Genomic DNA, 21,642 nt, shown 5'->3' with positions numbered 1-21,642 from the left:
AGATGTAAATTACATGCTGTGGTGCACATATGAAGGAAAAGATGCAACGAAAGTGTTGGGGTGAAAGTGGTGCCCATCTGGTCTGGGGGCCACAGAAGGTGCCCTGAGGAAGGGACCTTTGAGCTGAGATCCAGGGGAGGGAAGGTGTTAACAGGGCGGGTGGTGGCAGTGTTCTAGGCAGAAAGCCCAGCAGGCAAAAGCTCTGAGCCTGGGCACTGGAAGAACTAAGAAGATGATCTGATATGCATTTCCCGGTATTGTTATTATGGTTATTTTACACACATTGGCTCACACGTTTTCCCCCCTAATGTAGCAGGACTTGACCTTGTTAAAGATTTGGTCTTTGTCGTCAGAACAATGGAAAGCCACAGAAACACTCTTGTAAACTGTCTGAACCCACAGAGAAGGGCCCTGGCTACAAAGGATAAATCTAGAGAGCAAGATGGGCAGGGGAAGGAGGGTGTAAGCCCAGGGAAGGGGATTCCTGTCAAGGCAGGACCCAGAGAAGACAATGTGGGAGCCCTACGGACAAGCAGAGCACATGAGATCCACACCCCGGAGGGGGTCTGGACACCTAGGACAGGCTGCTGGCCAAAGCCGGGTTACAGACCACACCCAGTCAAGAGGAGAAAATGGCCCAGCAAGCCTGGCTAATGCGGGACAGCAACCAGTGTGCCTCGTTCTCTGAGGATGTGCCTGCTCTGGGCCTGTCTGCTCCCCCCACCTCCAACCTTAGCCCTAGAGAGCCATGGGCCTGACACATTTTCTGCCACCGGATGCCTCTCCCCATCTTCTCAGCAGGGTTGTAGCTCCCATGTACTCAGAGATGGAGGGTGGAGAAACATTCTAAAGCAGCTTCTGCTTTTTTATTGTTTTGCTGTTATTGTTTTAGGTTCTAAGGATCCTTGGGGCAAGGAAGTCTGCTAAAAAGATTACTAAGAGTCTGTTTGTCTGTTTTTGCTGTTGTCTTTTAAATTTTTTTCTTATTAGTCACCCATTTTATACACATCAGTGTATACATGTCAATCCCAATCTCCCAATTCATCACACTGAGAAAGTCTTAATTACACTTTTTGAAATTCAGACTCAACTCTGTGCCCATTTTATGGAAGATGCCAGAAGCTCAAAGGGGTGTGGACAGCACAGCAATTCCGGTGACAGAGGGCTCTTCTGGGGAGCAGTGGGTGGCTCTATCTCTCACCGGTTCAGCCTCAGCACCTGCCCTTCCAAGTCCCATGTGGAGACCACCGTCTTCTCCCTACACCCAGAACAGCCCCTTGGTGGGTGGCCTCAGTGCTCCACTGCATCCACACAAAACCAGAGTGCCTCAAGAAAAACAGGTCAGAAGGCACGCTGTGCAGAGAAAGTGAATAGCTGTCTGCTCAGGATGAGAGGACTGAAAAAAGCGTTGGCTTCTTCCTGGCAGCTGAGTGCCCTTGATGATGATTTGCATGATTTCATTTGCTCACAGACACTCTACCGAGAGCATTACCACCAAACCCACACCCTCCCAAATGTCCAGGGAGACGCCCGATAATGTCTGGGCTGAGATATTTAATGGAATTTTAACAGGGGAATTTATTCTGAGAGCTTGAACCCCACAAACCCCCTGGGAATTGAGAAACGGAGAGTAGGACAGAAGGAAATGCACGGGGGCAAGAGAAAGGTGGCTGGGTCACAGGACATGCACCTAGTCGTCCTTCCAAACCTGGCTGTGCATCAGCTACCCCTGGAGTAGGGGTTAAGAATACCAGCTCTCAGGTTGCATCACTACAGATTCTCATATAGCAGGTCTGGAGAGGGGCCTGGGAGTTTGCATTTTTATCAAACACTCCAAGGTCATTCCAAGGCAGCCTACTTGCACTGGAGAAACTCTGAGTCCCCATATTCTCCTTGAATGACTCCCAGGTGGCATTTTACCGGAAGAAACAAGGGTCCAGGTTCTTTCCTGCTTTTGATCCTGTGACCTTGGTCAAGTCACGTAGCTTCTCTGAGCCTTAGTTTCTCTATAAATTTTTTAAAGGGTAAGGGCATTATAATACCTTATTCATAGTGTTCTGAGGAAGGTTAAATGAGATTAAATGATTTGAAAACACCTAGAGTACTTCCTGCTCATTATATAATACTTTCCCTCCCTCTCTCCCTTTTCCCCACCCCCACGATCACTCTCCAGACCCCTGTATCGCCTTCTCACTATTGAGCTACCAAAGCCAATCCTCTAAGCCATGACCAATCCCGGGAACCGTCTCAAACACTCTGAAGGCCAATAAAAGAGCCTTTATGCTCTAGCTCTAGCTGACCTGTTCCAGCTCTCTGTTCCCAGGCTCTCCCATCAACGAGCCCAGAGCAAAAGTCTTCCTCCCAACGAAGGCAATCAAGGCACAACCTAGTGAAAATAGCAATTCTCTCTCCTCTGACCTTCTTCCAGGCCTGCCCTGGAGGGGGGCTTCTACCACCAACTCCCCATCAAACTTCCAGCACAGAAGCATTGACTATTCTCAAACATCTGACCTCACAGAGAAATCCAGTCCCCAGTTGACCAGCACATGACTTGGCAACACCTGTGTATTCACATGGTGGCTTCATCACTGCTTTCCTTTCTGCTGTCACAGCTCTCCACCACCCCCACCCCAGAACTGCCAGGGCAGAGCCACTGTACCCAGAGACCACTGTACCCTTCCATGGCACTAGGGAGTTGTGCCCACTCCTGACGTTGAAGTTGTGTTTTAAATGGGGTAATATATGTGAGGTGTGCACACATGCGGACAGAGCCTGGAGCAGGCAGTGTTCTCTGAGTGTCAGTATCATCCGATGCACACACAGCACAGCTCTGCAGGAACACGCCTCCACTCACCCCTGCCTCTAGCTTCTCTCCTCTGGTACCTGCTACTACAGGGGCTGGGGATGGAGGTCAGCACACTGGGTGGTGCTCTAAAGGCCACCTCTAGAACTAACAATACACTTCCCTTTTTCCCATGGTTTACAGCTTCTGGAGTAATCAGAGCAATAACAACATATGTTATTATTGAGCCCCTACTAGGGGCCATTCACCATCCAAAGCATCTTAAATACACTAATTCATTTCATCCTCACAGCTCTCTCCTAGGAGGAAGCAATCCACATTTTTACACGAGGAAATTGAGGTAGAGAACGGTGAAGTCTCTAAACAAAGGTCACATCAAAGAAGCTGGAGGAACCAGGCTGCAAACCCAGGCTTGTCTGTATTTTTAAAATAATGCTTTAGCCATGCAGGTTCTTAGACTTCAGAAAGCAACAGGATCACCTGGAAGGCTTTTGAAAACACAAGGTTCTGATTCAGTAAGTCTGGGCTGGAGCCCAAGAATCTGCCTTTCTAACAAGTTCCCAGGGGATGCCGAAGCTGGTCCAGGGACCCTAACTTTGAGAATCACGGGATTAGAGCATTGAACCCTAGACTGCAGGTTCACACTTCCTGGGAAAGGTGCATTACTACCAACATCTAGTCCCCTCATCCCAGATTCTGAATTTTTTAAATAACAGCTTTATTGAAATATAACTCACATAACATAAAGTTCACCCTTTTAGATTTTATGTTTCAGTGGTTTTCAGTATAATGCACGAAGTTAAAAATTCATCAAAAAAACATTTTCATCATCCCAAAAGGAAGCCCCCTGTACCCATTGGCAGTCCCTTCTTTCTTCCACTCCTTATCTCCTCTACTCCTTAGCATCATGTTTTCAAGTTTCATCCATGTTGTAGCAGGAATCAGTAGGTACTTCCTTCCTTTTATGGCTGAATAATATTCCACTGTATGGATATACCACTTTCCTTTATCCTTTTATCAGTTGATGGGCATTTGGTTTAGCTATTACGAAGAATGCTGCTATGAGCATTCATATACACATTTTTGTGAGGACCTAGATTCTGATTTAATTGGGTCAGGGGTAGGGTCCACATTGGTATTGTTTAAAAGTTCCCCCAGCTGATTCTAACATGCAGTCCCTCTGAGAACCTCTGGTTCAGAACCTTATTACTCAAGTGTGGTCCATGGGCCTGCAGCTCAGCTTTACTGGGGAGCTTATTAGAAATATGGACTCTTAGGCCCCACCCAGACCTACTGAACCAGAATCCACACTCTAACAGCATCTCCGGGTAATTCACATGCTCACTAAAGTGTGAGAGGTGTCAGTTTAGGGAGATACTCTGGGTCCTTGACAACCAAGTATAATACTGTTCCTTTGACAAAATGTACACTAACTCCAGATAAGGAATTTATTAGGGACTGCCTTTATGTCCTGCACACAATTCCATACAAAGTTGGGAACAGAGAGTGTCATTTGAGCCTCCACTGTGTCCTCAGTGCCCAGCACTGACATGGCATAAAGCTAGTGTGAGATAAAGATTCATCAAGTGGAAGCACCAGGGAGCCGCTGAACCCTTCAGGGAATCCAGTGTGCTTTCAGGGAATCAGCGCCCAGAAATGGCATGTTCCAGTGCCCATTTTAGGTGGTAGCACCCAAAAGCACACGGCACAGAGGGAGCTCTGAGATGGTGACTATCTAAGTCTGTGTTGGGGATCCTCTGGGGGTTGGAGCAGGAGGGAGAATCAGAGTTTCTGCTTCTGGGCTCTGTTCCCAGGCAGCAAATCTCAAGAGTCAGGGCTTTCAAACCTGATCAGTGGCCCCGGGCCAGCTGACAAGTAGCACCATAGTCATATGTTAAAAGCACACTAGGGAATTCTTGGCCACTGGGCCTCCCTGTTCTCATGGCAGGTGAAGTGTAAAGGAGGGGGCAAACCACCCCCAACCCAGAAAACGAGATCAGGGCCCTTGCTCTGCCAGCCGAAACCGTGAAGGCACAGTGCCGGTCAGCCGGAAGCAGGGCCAAAACCACTGCCTGGGAAAGGGATGGAGCCGGAGAGGGAACAGGAGCCCACTCCTGAGCTTCACAGAATCAGAGCCCTTCAGAAGCGACTGGGCTCAGCAACCAACTGGCACTCAAAAGACTTCCACCGTTAGTGGAGGGGGTAGTTGTCATAGTCACAGCAGCAGCTGCCACTTATTGATGGTCAATGTGCCTGGCAGAACGAAACACTGCAGGGCAGGGGTTGCCAATCACATGTTACAGATGAAAAATAAAGATGAGGCTCAAAGTGCTCAGTGTTTCGTTCCAGGCCACATGGCTAGTAAGCGACAGAGTCAAGATCCAAACCCAAGCCTGTTGGCTTCTGAGGCCCACAGTCCTTAACACTAGGCCACAGTGATGCAAGCAAACCATGCCTGAGTCCCCGTTCGCTCCATTCTACATACGAGAAGGCTGAGGCCGGCCACTGGTCCAAGGTCACACAGCTGGGTCAGGACGAGCTATATCTTTCCTCTCTCCTAAGGAACAGGGATGGTTATGGGACAAGGGAGGAACACAAGGCTTGGGCAAAACTCAGATCAGTACAGAAGTCCTAATGGGAGAGATGGGGTAGCCTGTCCCAACCAACCAAAGCAGAGGGGTTGATGCAAGGACTCAGCCAACTCTATGGGGTGCCACCTGTGCTCACAGCTACACTCCCTGGCTCTTCTGAAGCATCTACAGATGACTGGAAGTGGTTTCTTTGATATGCCTAGTTGACCCATTCAATGACAGAATTATCAGACCACTTTGTTAGCTGCCAGATAATGAGTGTATCCCAAAATGTCCAAAACAGATTCCTTCGATTGTGGGGTTTTTTTTTCCCCTTCTTCCCCCTCTTTTCAATTCTGGGTGTTTTTTTTTGTTTTTGTTTTTGTTTTTTTGCGGTACGCGGGCCTCTCACTGTTGTGGCCTCTCCCGTTGCAGAGCACAGGCTCTGGACGCGCAGGCTCAGCGGCCATGGCTCATGGGCCCAGCCACTCCACGGCACGTGGGATCTTCCCGGACCGGGGCACGAACCCGTATCCCCTGCATCGGCAGGCAGACTCTCAACCACTGCGCCACCAGGGAAGCCCTTCAATTCTGTTTTTACCTTTATTTGGCTCCATATACCAACTGACTTGCTCACACGTGATAAAACAATATGTGTGCAAAAAAAAAACTACTCAGTGTCCTAAGTAATTAGATAGTGGTGATGGACGCAAAACTTGGTGAATTATACTAAAAACCACTGAATGTATACTTTAAAGGGTTAATTTTATGGTATATGAGTATTAGCTAAATTTTTTAAATGATTAAAAGCAAAAAAAATGTGCAGGCTCCAAGTGAAGACTAAGAGCACCAGACTGTCTGCCGTTCCTTTTCTCCACTCTCATGTGGATGGAGAGGTCTAGACATGATGATTTTTCAGAGGCCATCAGGTGTTCTTTGTTTACCAGTTCTCAAACACTGCAGGGGACCCACAGATGCTTTGAGGTCTCATTGATACGTATCATCCTTCCAAGAAGCACAGCATTTTGTGAATCATCTCATGCTCCTGACAGGATTTGCCCAGGATGTAGGGGTTTCCTGGGACACTGGACTCTCATTCTAAACCTGGGAAAGTCCCGGGAAAAATCACACAACTGGTCACCCAACCTCCTGGGGAGCAGTGAGCAATGAGTGAAGGGTCTCCAGTCCCCAATCCCAACTCTGGTCCCCACCAACAACACAGCTTCTCTATTTTTATCTTTTTTACATATTAGGCTTTGCCTACACTTTCTGTTTAAGGGAAAGAGTTCTGTGGCTGAAAAGGGGTTTGAAAAACACTGTTCCAACCTTCACTCTCTTGATGGTCCTTGTCAGCCAAAGCCCAGGACATTCAGAGATTCAGCATTTTCAGGTAAGTCTAAAGAGACAGTATTTCGGTGGGGAGGGGGTCGGGAAATAGAGCAAAAGCCGCCTGGATGAGCTCCAGGGGTGAGCGGTGCTGATACCCCAGGCGGGGCTGGCTAGGTTCCTGACTGCATCCATCACCACTGTTCTTCCAGTCAGCAAGTGTCTCAAAGAGGAGAAGCTAGAACTCAGGGAAAAATCCTAAATTTTAACCTCTTTTGAAAGCTGAGAGCTTTATGGATGGTTTCTGAAGTCCTGTCCAGCACGGACTTTCTACAATCCTAGACTCTGATGGCATTCCACCCACAAACCTTTGGCTCTCATCTCTATATACTGAAGCCTTCTTACTATGAACATGAGTGACTCCCTGCCCAAGGTTTCTTTTTCTAGTGTTGAGAGCACATTCAACCCATGCTCAGAGTAGAGTATTAACTCTGCCCTCGTAAGTGTCTCTAGGCCAAAATGAATGGGGAATCAGTAGATAAACAGCCCAACCTCCTTGCTGGTCAGTGGGAGAACTTTGAGGCCTGTTCTACAGTCGGCCAGAGTTCCCCAGCAGAGCTGAGCCCAGCTGCTCACGGTAGTGACTGCTCAATAACGTGTCCTAAATTGCTTATTTCTCCCTCCTTCACTCCCCTATTGGTATGTTCAGTAATCACATCCCAAAGAAACTACTTGCACAAAACTCTTCTCAAGGTCTGCTTCTGAGGAGACACGAACCGAAAAAAGATCCTATGACAGGCTAGATGGAAATAGCAATATCAAAAGAAAAAAAAGAAAAAAGCCCACAGCAATTCTATGGAAAACACCCAACATAAAATAAAGTTCTGGACTTGATCAGGCCAACAGTGATTGGGAGTCACCCTGAACAATGCACCAAATTTATAATTCACTTAAATATACTAAAAAGGACTATATTAAAAGAAATGAATATGCAGTTGTTTGCAAAACATAAAGGGTTCCAGGGGTACTTTTAAAACCTATGATTAAATGAATAAAAGCTACTTACTTATAAAAGGCCTGGTTCTCCACCCCACACTTCCAAAGATGTTTGCAGGCAGCTGGTGTTGAAGTATGGAATGCCAACATGGCTTTTTTCTAATAAAAAAATAACAAAACAAGAAAGGGCATGTTAAACACAGTGTACGTTTTTCATGTTTTTCCTTCAAGAATTTACCTATTTGCATCCTGCCACTTACCAAACAGATCTGATGCATTACTGTGTTCTTAGAAGTGTTCCTGAAATGGTATTCCCCCCCTCGCTCACCCTTTGCAGATATTACTAACCCATCCAGGCCCTGTTTCTGATAAAGAACAGCTTCACAATCCTTCTCAACACTCCAAGCACTGCCTAACTCTCAATCAGAGTTGGATGAGTTTAAAAACTTATTTGCCATTCTTGAATATCTAGTGCTTAAACCAAAAACTAGGGTCAAGAAAATCCAGAAACTTCCAGACCTAGCTCTGAGGCTCTAAGTTTCGGTAATGGCTTCCTCCCGAATGATGAAGCCAACCAACATTTTAAGATTCCCTGGACTTACAGACTGTTTATAAAACTCTAACCAGCACTGGCTGATAGCTATCTTTAAGTATTATTCATTTGTTTCATCATTCTGGCAAATTACAGAGGTAGGGGGAAGTTCAATTTTCTATTTCTCAAGTCTATCACAGTCTAATTTTTACACAGGGGTATATGGACAGCATTGCTCAAGAATTTATTCGTTTTTTTTTTTTTTTGCGGTATGCGGGCCTCTCACTGTTGTGGCCTCTCCCATTGCGGAGCACAGGCTCTGGACGTGCAGGCCTAGCGGCCATGGCTCACGGGCTTAGTTGCTCCGCGGCATGTGGGATCTTCCCGGACCAGGGCACGAACCCGTGTCTCCTGCATCGGCAGGCGGATTCTCAACCACTGCGCCACCAGGGAAGCCCAAGAATTTATTCTTAAATGTGCAAAGCCGGTGTTTATTTAACTCCAAACTTCCAGTATCATCACAAACTTTAACATCGTGGTCTTCTGGGGGCTACATGACTAAAGGCACATTTTACACTTGACTCTTTCTCCTGCACATACACACCTGCACACACACACCTGCACACACAACAATAGACAGCTAGAAAAACAGTTTCTGACCTCCTTCTGGGTGCCAATCACATAAAATGTCTTCCCTTCAAACTTCAATTTGCAGACATCCGGCCTAAGAAAAGAAAATCTCTTTGGGTGAGAAGAAAAAAAGTAGCAGCTAACCAAGGTACCTGGCTTTCCCATAGGAATCCGCCTGACTCACAAATGCCAAGCAGACTGCAATGAAATGAGACATTATCTTATCATGGCTGAAGGTCTAATGAGCAGCGAAGAGCCCCCAAGTGAATGATACAGCAATTTTCTTCCCGAGAGAGGCTCCGTAGGCAGCTCAGAATTATTTATTCCATTTTTTTTTTTACTGTTAAGCTGCACCTTTCCTCCAAGGAGCTCTAGGGGTTTCATGAACATTAATGACCAGACCAATGTTAATTGCTCAGCGCATTTTGCGAGATAGGAAGAATGTAGTTATTTCATATTCGGTTAATGAAACTATATGGATTCACAGTATCTGTAACCTTTCACATCCATCTCCAAGAAATGCACACCACAATGCAAAATTTTCATTTCTGCTCTCCCTGTTGATAAATGAATCATTGAATTAGATACTGAGATGCTCAAAATTGTTAAGGACAACTTGATGAACTGTAGTCAAAAGACATGAGGCTTCATCTTAAGGAGCTGCTCAGTTAAAATCTGACTGAAATGTAGACCTAAGGTCACCTCCTTGGTGAGGAGACACGTGTAAAGAGAGGAGGGAATTCTACTTTTATTCTTTTGATCTAATTCCTAGGACAGTGATATGTGCCCCTGTGCTTTTCCTGGGGGAAAAGGAATTGTGAGGTCATATTAAGCTGTGGAGAGGATTTGCAAGAGTGACAAAGCTCAATGGATGTCAAAAACAAAACAAAACTAGGTTTAACGTGGGAAGAAAATTTATTTTAGTAACATGTACATGGCTGTTACAAATATGTGCCTAAGCCGTGGCTGGAAGGGATGGGGATGACATCAGCACCCCACCAGGAACACCAAGATGTAGAATCCAGAAACAAATGGTCTGGCGATTGTCCATCTCAACTCTTCAGTGTACCCAAGAAGAAACTAAAGCCCTGAACGGGAGAGACTTGCAATTAATCTGCACATGAGACATGTCAGGTTCTAACCCAGCTACTCCAAAGTTGATTAGTACCTGAGAATCAAACACCCTTCAGTATCCTCAAGCCTTTTATAGTCCTAGGAGAGGATGGGGAAGTCCCTGCCCATATTGCCCAGGCTCCCCAAAGTCAGCAGAAATCGCTAGGGAACCTATTCTGGAATGGACTGAAGTGTGGTTAACACTGGAGCTTCTTTACAGGTACTGAAAATACAGGGAAGAAAACTGGTAACTCCACCATGTTATACATTCATAAAACATCCTTGTTCACAAATCAAATCACTCACACACACACTATTTTACCTGCTTCTCCCCCATCTCCTTTCTTTCCTATAAAGCAGTCGGATATAACTCATGCCCATTTTATGGATGAGTACATTGAGACACAGAGAGTTAAGTGATATATTAGAGGCACATGAGAATTTGAGAATGATAACTGTGGAGGAAGAGAATAAGTGGACACAGATGGGAACTGAAAGTATGACATGAATGAAGGCAGTGATAGAGTGGGAAGAGAAGATACTTAGATAAATTAGCATTCTTAGAAAGAGAGGGCTGATAATAAAAAAGAGCAGAAGGTGTAGGGAGAAAAGTAGACATGAGCTGATTGATGCTAATCTAGTAGAGAAGGGTTGAAGGGAAGGCAGGTGCTACGAGGAGAGTGCCAAGAAGCAGTGGTTGGGGGGACTTGATCAAGAGTGCTGAAAGAAATCCTGAAGCTAACAGAACCATGAAACAGAGGTTCAAGTAAGTGCAAAAGAGCATTTCAAACCCAGGACTGAGGATGGATGCCCACTGGCCCATAAAGAACTTCAGACCCAAGGGCTTAGGCCAAAAGAGTGAGCCCACCACTCAGTGAGACACTGGGTGACAAATCTGTCAGGGACCATCAGGGAGGGAACCAAATCAAGCTGAAGCTATGAACAAGACTAAGCCCTTACAATATTCCAACACATATAAAATGTTCAGCCTTCTTCACTCTTTACTAAAGCTACTTTGTTCCTTGACTGGACATAGTGGGCACTGCCGGTCCATCCTCCCATGTCCTTCCGGACACAACCCAGACTTTATTCTTCCTCTAGATCAACTGTTCATGCAGATGATGCTCTTGCCAGCCCCCAAAGGATGGACCTTGATTTGACCAACCTCATCATGGAATTCTTCTTCTTGGAAGGATTAGTTTAAGGAGGTGCATATGACCCTATCCTGCCCAATTAGATACATGGGAAGTCTCCTACAGAGCTTTTGAAAAAGTTATCCTTGTTTTAATATGAGACACGTGGAAGGGGCTGCTCTCCTTCAGGGAGTGTTGCTGTGTGAAGATGTTAAGTGCCAGAGTTGCACGCATGGCCATTTTATGAGCACAAGCCTGGGGGTAAAACCCAACACCCTGGGATGGCAGAGAAGAGAATGGAGGGGTCCAAGTCCTTCACGGTGTTGTCAGGCAGTTAAGTTAAAGAGCCATGGGGCTGCCCGACCCCTGGAACTTTTGCTGTTTGAGATAATCAGTCCTCTCATTTGTAAGCCACTGTGAGCAGACATTCCTGTTCCTTTGAGCCAAAAGCATCGTCACTGATACACTGGATTACAAAGGGGGAGTCTAAAGTGAGGATTCAACAGAAGAGAATGGAAAGAAGAAGTGAGTGGAAGAGAGGGTGTCCTGAGTTATTCGAGGGAACTTGCACATTTATCCTGCCCTGACCCAGCCCGTGGTCACCCCTCTGGCCAGTGTTTCCTCACCAGGAATCCTGGACACCTTTTCTTCGAAGGCAGAATCACCCGAGCCCAGGACACACCCCAGGTCTTCTGAGGTCTAAGACAACTGAGATTGGGTTCCATTTTTAGATGAATAATCTCTTTATAAGAAGTTCCAGGGCAGAGAAATGGATCCTAGACATTCTACCTGACATTTCCAAGCAAAAAGTCAAAGCCTTGGAAAGAAAAACGAGATTAATAAAAAAAAATAAGATTAAACAATTTTTTCCAAAGAAGTACTCACTACTCACCATTTTATCAAATGGATTCTCTTATTTCCCTGAAATACCACAAAGCCTGCAGCAGTGAATCCTAAAAATGTTGTTGTGCCTGTTGAATCCTGAAAATAAATAAATAAATAAATAAAAACATATTTGGATTAAGGAATATAAAATAAAGGATAAATGATATGCTCATTCATCCTCACCCTGGGTTAATTTCAGGTTAATTACAATGATTGCAGAAATAAAACTAAGCTTCTGAAATGGGACTTCCAACCGTAGTACGCCTAAAATTTGGGCGAGGGCCAGGAATGTATAGCTTTTCCGTTTGAGGAATGGACCTTCTGCCTCATCAGGAACCTCCTGGGAAAATACAGATTAGTCCCAAACCACTAGTCTACTTCCAAGTGTGTTCTGGGGCTGCCTGAGTTCTCAGATCTGCCCTACAATGTGGGCAAACTGTTCTTGGTTTTCATTAGCCCTGAAACCAAATCCCTGAGTGTCTAATCTAACTGGACTCAATCCCACACAGGATTTCTGGCAATGTAAATATAAAGACATGTCTGGAAACGCCTGCTTTGATTCCAGCCTCCACCAGGAAAACTAAGCATTGACAAGGGAAGGCAAAGGAACAACAACAACAAAAACCAAGTCAGTCTCCAAGTAATAAATAAAACAGACAGAGAGGCTCAAATTTGTGGATAAAATCTAATTCACTAAATGGAATAATCTGATTTATACCATTCGCAGGAAGAGACATCTGGCAAATATTCTAAAATAACTGTGCGGGCAGAGCCAGAAGATGCACATGCCACTGTAAGCAGGCCCCACTGGTCCTCTGCCCGGGCTGCACCCTCACAGATCCTGATGGCACTGGGCAACAGGAATTTATGAAGCTTCCCAGGTCCTTCTAATAAGCAGCCTGAGCTACATCTCTAGCACGAGGACTTCACAAAATACTATTAGCTGGTCCCATCTGGGTAAAAAAATGTTCTAGTATGACTCAAAAACATACCTTTAAGAGCCTGGCTGATATAAACGCTTAGTTTAGAATTCAGGTTAGAGTCTGACTGATGTATAGTTTAGGATATGGAAAGAACACTGTTTTCATAAAACATTTCTGGAAAACATGTTCTTGAGCCTCACCTTGGGAGCTTGTCTAAAAGGCAGATTCCCCAGCTGCACCCCCAGTGACTCTGATTCAGTGGCCCTGGGGTGGGGCCCAGGTGATTCTGACACAGGTGGTCTGGGTTTCCCACTTGAGAGAAATGCTGTCAAGTATTAATTTGAGAAAAAGGAAAAAAGAAAAACAAATACATACTCCTAATGTGAATTTTAAATCTTTCTTTTTTCCTTCCACTTATCCATTTTTAAAGACTGCATTCTTGCTGGCAATGGCCTTTGAAAATAAACCTGTTAGGATCCTATAACTTCTCAGGAGTAAACCCATCCACTTGATGGATGAATGAATTAGCAAGCAATTAGAAGAGGCCAATAGAGAAAATCTACTACCCAAACATGTGACTGCAGCCCACTGTTGCCCCTTATGATTAGGGGTGATGGGTCAGGCTGTGGAAATGTCCTAGAAGGGATCCTCCAGACTTGCATACCAATTAACTCTTTTCTGGGCAAAACAATCATTATATGTCGACCTGCAGTGAGGGGCATTACCTTGCATGGGTGGGGATCCACCCCATAGGTTTCCAAAGTGTGAGCTTTCAGGAGTAAGTTAAATTCAGCAACTGGTGGGCTCTGGCCTCTAAAATCACACAAGAGAAGTTTAGGGAGTTAATATGAAAAATAATAGAAACATGGAGTTCTTTCATTCAATAAAATGTGCTATTCTTTTTTTTTTTTTTTTTCTTTGGCGGTATGCGGCCCTCTCACCGCTGTGGCCTCTCCAGTTGCAGAGCACAGGCTCCGGACGCGCAGGCTCAGTGGCCATGGCTCACGGGCCCAGCCGCTCCGCGGCACGTGGGATCCCCACGGACCAGGGCACGAACCCGTGTCCCCTGCATCGGCAGGCGGACTCTCAACCACTGCGCCACCAGGGAAGTCCCAAAATGTGCTATTCTTAACTAAATAAAGAGAGAAATCCCATAAATAGTAAGACTGGTCATTATTCCTCCCCACGAGGAGCCCTCTGCTAAGAAATCTGAGCCCATGTTCCAGGGCTAACTGTTCCATTATAAACCCACACGTACTGTGAGGACTCCAGTGACCTGGACAGTTAATAAAGGTTATCAAGTTACCGATAAGCAGGCCCTCGCAAATTCAATCTTAATATGAACTAAAGCCCTGGATTTTGAAAGGAAATCTCAGCCACTTCTAGTCCTAGCTGTGTCCTCCAGGGTGGTAAACAAGGTTTTGGCCCCAGGCAGAAAAAGGGGGCTGCAAATACAGATGGCTATGAAGCCCTTTCAGGGCTATCTTCCAAACCAGGATTGTGCAGCATTTCAAAGCCTCTGCTTTGACTAACAATATCTCACATGTATCTTAGAGAATCCGAACCAATCTCCAAGGATAATATGTAACGTGAACAACCAAGAAGAGTTTGCTAACAATAAGAATGCAGTTTTATGTTCACAATGTAAAACTATATTGCAATATTAACTCTATTTCCACCCAAGCCTCTCCTCAAAGATGGATTCCCTCCCCACCCACTCAAGACAGCGAAGAGTCCTCATGCCTCTAATGAAAACAGTATCCCATCTTCCTTCTCTGTAAAGCCTTTCAAGATCTTCTCTTTACCCTGAATGTTCACTCTGAGATGTCTAAGGAGCATCTTTATTATTTATTTATTTATTTATTTATTTATTTTGTGGTACGCGGGCCTCTCACTGTTGTGGCCTCTCCCGTTGCAGAGCACAGGCTCCGGATGCGCAGGCTCAGCGGCCATGGCTCACGGGCCCAGCCGCTCTGCGGCATGTGGGATCTTCCTGAACCGGGGCACAAACCCGTGTCCCCTGCATCGGATTCTCAACCACTGCGCCACCAGGGAAGCCCAGCATCTTTATTTATTCATCAAGATCAGCACTGTGGGGACCCTTGTAATCGAACAACTCATTTCTGACCATTTCTTTGATTCTTTTCTTCCCTTCCCGGCCTCTTCCTCACCTCAACCACTCTCTCTCTTCTCTCCTTTGAGACACCCTAGCAAATGGATTTGGAAACTCCTAGGTCTATCCTCCATGTCTCTTTAACCTTTGTTTCATTCTTTTAAATCTTTTAAATCTAAGGCAGCATAAGCTGCCCAACTGTTCCAGATGCAATTGCCCAACCACCATGATGGCTGCCCTGTTATCTGTTGCCTGAAGCACCCAGAACCATTCCTATTCTATATGTCTTTGACCTGGATTCCTTCCTTCTATTTCCTATCTTCCAGAGATACTGCAGGACTTCTGATCCAAAGATGGTATTCTTTCTTGCATCTGCTTTCTAATACCTTTTCTATTATGCACAGGGATTTGGAGAGGGAAGGGAAGGGAGCCACATATGCTACCTTTTTCTTTTAACAGAAGAGGTAATTTTTAAATCCATCCTTTACACAATATATTCCTGAGGGATTACCTCAAACACCTTCTTTAGGAAAGCAAAGTCTTTCTAAAGCCTGTCCGAATTTCCTCTTTAGTTTTGATGTTCTGAAGTTTCACTGGGACATACATAAAGGGAGCCTCCTTATTTATTCACCCCGATCAGCACTTTATGACCCTTTCAATCTAATAAATCCTATCTTTCTTTGACCATTTCTTTTTTTCTTTTTTTGAAGCCGTAGTCATTATAATTGTTTCTCTTTTTGATAAAGGAACAAGAGATTCAAGAAAATCACCAGGTATTTTGATGGGGAAGGGAAAGGGGACTTTCTGCAAGTTTTTGCAATACACACAGGTATTTCTCCCTTCATAGTTCTCTCGTAAGTTCCTGAAGTAAAAGCTTACCTTTCACTAGCAAATAAAGATAATTATTGAATCTGAATATTGGGGGCTTCTTGCCCCCACATACACACTCTCTCTTTCCTCTCTCACTCACTCGTTCATACACTCCCTCACCCCCCTGGCCAGGGACAGAGCACAAAGCTGAGCTGTCCAGCATGTTGCTAAGCAGTACCCCACTCTGGTGGCCCTCAAGGCAAAACTTCAGCCTAATGACCCAGATTGAGGCCAAAGAGAAGCAGGACTAGAGCTAAAGCAGCCCAGCACCTCCCACGCCACAGGCCATCAGCTCTGTTCCAGGATAATCCTGCCGCTTCACATGCAAGGCCCTCGCTCTGCCTCTAGAGAGCTGGCCGTTCCCCTTTGTGGCAAACCGTCAACCTCTTTGTCGAAACAGCTACAGACTGTTTATTCTTGAAATTCGACGTTGGTTTTACAGCACACCCTTCTTTGCCATTCAGTCTGGGAACAAGTTAATTTTGAAAGGCTGTAGTTTGGAAGTTCATATTGGAAAGTCAGGACTTTTTGCTTGCCTAGGTGGTCTCTTTCTCACCACTTCCCTGTCCTTTGTAAATCTGATGAGCATCTAATTGCAAACACTCAACCCCAGATGGCAGCAGGGTGCAGTGCTACACAGCTCCAGAGGACACACCATTAAGCTCAAAGACCTCTGTTCATCAGGAGCTATCATCCAGGAGTGAAAAGGTAAGTCCCTGTCTGGGAAAAGATTTTGGCAACATGTACAGTCAAAAAAGGACTCCTATGTAGAATATTTTTTTGAAAACCTCCAATAAATCAATAAACAACAATAAAATAATTTTTAAAGATAACTCAGGGCTTCCCTGGTGGCGCAGTGGTTGAGAGTCCGCCTGCCAATGCAGGGGACATGGGTTCGTGCCCCGGTCCGGGAAGATCCCACATGCCGCAGAGCAGCTGGGCCCGTAAGCCATGGCCGCTTGGCCTGCATGTCTGGAGCCTGTGCTCCGCAACGGGAGAGGCCACAACAGTGAGAGGCCTGCGTATCGGAAAAAAAAAAAAAAGGATAACTCAGAAGGAAACATGGCAAAAGACTTGAATAGACACTTCACAAATAACATATCCAAATAGCCAACAACCACATGACAATGTGCTTAACCTCTCTAAGATCAGGAAAATGAAAAACTCTAAGAAGTCACTTACACATCCATCTGACAGCCAAAATTTAAAAAAAATACCAAGCACTCATGAGCATGTGCAGCAAAAGCAACTCTCATATACTGTTGGTAGCAGACAAATTTAGTAGAACTATCTGGAAAACTGATGTTATCTACTGAAGTTAAACATGTTTACCCTATAACACAGCAATTCCATTCATAGTTATACATACAACAGGGATGAGTGCCTGCTGCATCAAGAAATACATAGAATTTTCACAGTAGTGCCATTGTAATAGCAAAAAATAGGAAACAAATGTCTACTAACAGTAGAATGGATATACAATGGAACGCTATACAGCTGTGAAAATAAATGAATTCAAGCCACACACAACAAGATGGGTGACTATTACAAAAATAAAACTGAACAAAACAGGCCAGATATAAATGAATACACATTGAATGAATTCCATTTATATGGCTTTTTTAAATGAGCAAAACAAAACTAAAGTATTTAAAGTCAGAGATGTGATTACCTTTGGTGGGGGGAAGGGAGAAGATAAATATTGGGAAGGGGCATAACAGGGGCTTCTGAGGTGTCACAAATTCTCACTTTGACCTGGGTGGTGGTTACGTACATACTCGCTTTGTAATAATTCATTGAGCTTGACATCTATGTTTTGCTGGCTTTTCTGAATTTGTGTTATGCTTCCATTTTTAAGAGTTTAAGAAAAAAGGAAAAGAAAGAAAAAAGGCTGTGAAGCACTGGGAACCCTCATAAATTATTGGTGTGAATGGAGCAACCCCTTCAGCAAATAAGCCACAATTTCCTAGAAAAGCTGAACTTGTGCAAACTCTATGGCACAAGCTTGTACCTGGTTTCTACACCTAGGTTTGTACCTACACTTAGGGACTCTTTTACAGACACCCCTATGAGAAGTATTCAAGAAGCCACAGTAACTTTGTAATAGCAAAAACCTAGAAACAACCCCAATGTCAACAGGAGAATGGATACATAAAATGTGACATGTTCATATGATAGAAAATTAATTACACAGAAGCAAAAATGAAGACCTATGGCTGTATGGATCAATGTGAAGAACCTCAAAAACATCATGTTGGTAGGAGGAAAGTGAGATACACAAATAGAGTATGATTCCATTTGTATGAAAGTCAAAAGTAGGAAAAAACTAAGCATACATTACTTGTTGATGTATGGAGTACATTTATAAAAGCAAAATAAGAGAATGAATAACCTAAAATTCAGAATAGCATAGAGAAGGGAGGGAGGTAATCTGAAAGGGTCAGGTTAGGAGACTTGAGATCATCTGGTGATGTTCTAATTCATAAGCAGAGTTAGGGTGTCATGGGTGGTTTTTCAACTACTCTTTAAATTATACATATATTGAATATACTCTTTTATATATTATATATTTACAATGATTAAAAGAGAAACAATTCCTGCCTTTTTAGTAAAAGAATTATTGGGTGAAGTATTATGCAATCTAAAAGCACCATTGAACTAAACAGAATAGTCAGGAATATAAGAGATATCCATGCAGAGCAACCTTTTACCAAACTCTCCTGTTCTGAGCAATATATAACTGTTTATATTGTGAAGCAGTATATATATATTTTTCACTTAATATTCATCAAGGAGGAATTCTTATGTTCATTTTATAGATGAGGATTTTGACACTCATAGAGGAAAAGTAACTTGCTCAAGGTTACTCAAGTATTAGGTGGAGGAGTGAATGCAAACCCAAGGAAGCCTGATTCCAAAGGGCTTCTCGGGACCCGCGCTACCATCACGACCAACATGATATGGTCCAGGGCCACGTGCCTACTCTCCTGGATGCCAGGCTGAGCATTTCCAAATGACATGGTTTCTACTGGTTTTTCTAGAAAGCATTTTTCAAATTCTAAACATTTCATGTTATCAGTGTTGAGGCACTCCATCCCAGATGACAGATATTTAGATCTGATTAGAGAGCAGTGACACCTTCTTTTAATCTAGGTCAGAGATCCCCAGACTAGAGTCTGTGGGCTAAATCCAGATCACCACCTGGTTTTGTACAGCCCTGGAGCTAGAAATGTTTTTTCCATTTTTAAATGGCTTGAAACAATTAAAGAATAATAATTCATGCCCTGTGACAATTACATGACATTCAAATTTCAGTCTCCATAAATAAAGTTTTATTGGAACAAAGACACACCCATTTGTTTGGGTACCATCTGTGGACACTGTCATGCTACGATGGCAAAAATGAGAGGTTGTGACAGAGACCATATGTTGTGCAAAGCCTAAGATATTTACTAAATGGCCTAGGATAGGAAAAGTTTGCTGAACCCTGATTTAGGAACTGAACACAGGACTAGAAAACAACTGAAGCTGTGTCTGTTTGATTCCATACAATGAAGATTAAAAATAGTACCTATCTCCAAGATTTGGTGTAAAGAATAAGCAGTTAACAGATGTAAAGCCATTAGACTAGTGCCTGGCACAGAGCATGCTCTCTCCTCGCCCTCAGAATAGCATTTGTTCCCTTCTTAGCCCTGCACGTGACTGAAATCAGAAATATGACTTTGATTGGAAGTGCCAGGAAGCATGCCAAGATATTTACAGTAGAGCAAAGACCTCTCTTCAAAATAAAAGTCCTCGAATTGGTATCATTTGCATTGGGTTTGACTCAGATCTCCAATGCCTAAGCATTTCAAAGACTTAATCTAAAAATTCAAACACAGAGAAAAGCTACATTTGTTCAGAGAAGGAAAAGGGTTCAAAACCAATGGAGAAAAGGTAGAGACCCTGATAGCACTAAGATACTCCTGAGTCCCCCTGACTCACTGAGGAGGAAATCACTTAATAGTCAGGTTTTCAGGAAGACATTAAGATCAATTAAATAGAAATTTGTTTTTCTTTCAAATCTCCCACTGGACATTTGTTTCTGGCCAAAACTCTGTTTGGTAATGGAAAATAACGATTTTCTATCCTTTAAATCTGGCACCAGGAATTGTTCTGCTAAGATTCATAGTGTCTCTAATGAGTCATTTAGAGATAAAGACCAGTGTTTGGTTGAATTCTTTTTCAAGAACTAACAATTCTCTAAAGATATACTTTTCTAATAAACTAGATGAGGTCAAGTTATTATGTACTTAGCTATGCATCTCCCTTCTGCCTGTCTTGAAAACTTTTTTTGCCAAGAGAAACACTCTCTCTCTTACTGATCCTCCTTTAGCATACCATTACACAGAGTACAAAAAAGTACAGCATCCCAAGAATGAATGCAAATTATTAGTGGACGTTAATTGTGGAGTGAGGTGTGGGTCCTGACAGCAATGACTTGGGCTGCTTGGAGAACAGCTGGACAGGGAAAGGGGTAGATTTGGCTCCACCTGAACCATTTGGGTCTGTGAGCTCCAGAATTAAACGCTTAGGTAAAAGACCAATAGAATGGTCTGCTACCGCAAAGTAGAATTCTCAATTTGAGTTAGCTTAGGTTTTGCTGCAACTTGGTTGCAACTTTAGAGTTTGTTTACCACTGGTTCCAAAGGTTGAAAGTGTGCTCAGAACTTGCCTTTCAGCAGGGCTTGGGATCTTAGCATCCCCGAGACTCTGGAGAGTTCTCCATGCTTTATGGCTTGGCTGCCAACTTTCTGAGTTGCAGGAAATCTCCTCTGCTCTCCAGTCCCACCCACGGCTCTCTGCACCTCAGATGATCGTTTTCCTTCCTGTGGTCATGTCCCCCGCCCTTGGCAAGGGATGTCCTGCCCTGGCTGAAGGTCTGCAGTGCCTCCAAGGGGTTTCACTCAGCTCTTCTGCCCTGACGTTGGCATACTGCCCCTCTTCACTCAGTGAAGGCCTGGGGTCCAATGGTGGTAGGAAAGTGCAACTCACTCTGTAGCTGGAGTCTTTGGGCTCCCAATCAGTCAGGTCAGCCCACTCGTGTTCACTAAATGCTTGTTAAAGGTTTGGCTTGCCCCTTGCCCTTGCCCCCCACCTCTGGCATATTCCTCCTCCTCCCACCACCACCAGAGGTAAAAGCAACAGGAGGTCTCTGCTGTCCCAGGAAGGGCATTCTGGATTTTAGTACCTTTAGGTTTCTTTGCATCCTCAGCTCTCAGATGGGTTTTAAAAACATGACTTTGTAGTTTATCTAGCTTGTTGGTGCTGTCTTGGTGTTAGGGGGAGATCCCTCTCTCGTGCTCTCCACATCCTCACTGGAAGTGAGAGTCCCTAGTCTGTCACTTCCAATTCTTTACTTAGGGACATTATCTCTCCTAAGCTCCTTGGGGGAACATTAGGGACTGCATCTGTGTAGAGCATTAGAGAGAACACTACAAATTTGGGTGACTGCCATGATATGGGGGAGACATATGGTGATGCTCTGGGACAGGGGCAAGACACATAGAAGAGCCACTTAGAAAGACATCAGAGTGCTTTACAGGAACACTTAGGTTTCAGGTCAAGTTCTATTGCTTCACAACTGTGTAGCCTTCAATAAGTTCATTTCTCAGGCCTCTATTTCCTTATTGGTAAAAGAAGGTGGTTTCAAACAATCCAGTGGAGGACTGAGGTGAATTGACTGAGCAGGGATGATGGCGACTCAGA

The 21,642-nt window shown here is 44.3% G+C and overlaps 1 protein-coding gene across 9 annotated transcripts in view; it reads right to left on the bottom strand.

Annotated features, from left to right (window-relative positions):
* FRMD3 (FERM domain containing 3) overlaps positions 1–21,642 on the bottom strand; it is a 345,639-nt gene that overhangs the window by 86,368 nt on the left and 237,629 nt on the right. For all 9 annotated transcript variants that reach the window (XM_067041279.1, XM_067041281.1, XM_067041274.1 and 6 more), the window contains 4 exons: positions 13,637–13,724; positions 11,996–12,084; positions 8,888–8,951; positions 7,766–7,854 (listed from right to left, as the gene is read on the bottom strand). In XM_067041279.1, coding sequence (XP_066897380.1) covers positions 7,766–7,854; positions 8,888–8,951; positions 11,996–12,084; positions 13,637–13,724 — 330 coding nt within the window. The remainder of the gene's footprint in view (positions 1–7,765; positions 7,855–8,887; positions 8,952–11,995; positions 12,085–13,636; positions 13,725–21,642) is intronic.

The sequence above is a fragment of the Kogia breviceps genome, chromosome 8 (genome assembly GCF_026419965.1).
Source record: "Kogia breviceps isolate mKogBre1 chromosome 8, mKogBre1 haplotype 1, whole genome shotgun sequence".
In the NCBI taxonomy this organism is placed as follows: domain Eukaryota; kingdom Metazoa; phylum Chordata; class Mammalia; order Artiodactyla; family Physeteridae; genus Kogia; species Kogia breviceps.
This window is presented reverse-complemented; position numbering and strand designations above follow the sequence as displayed.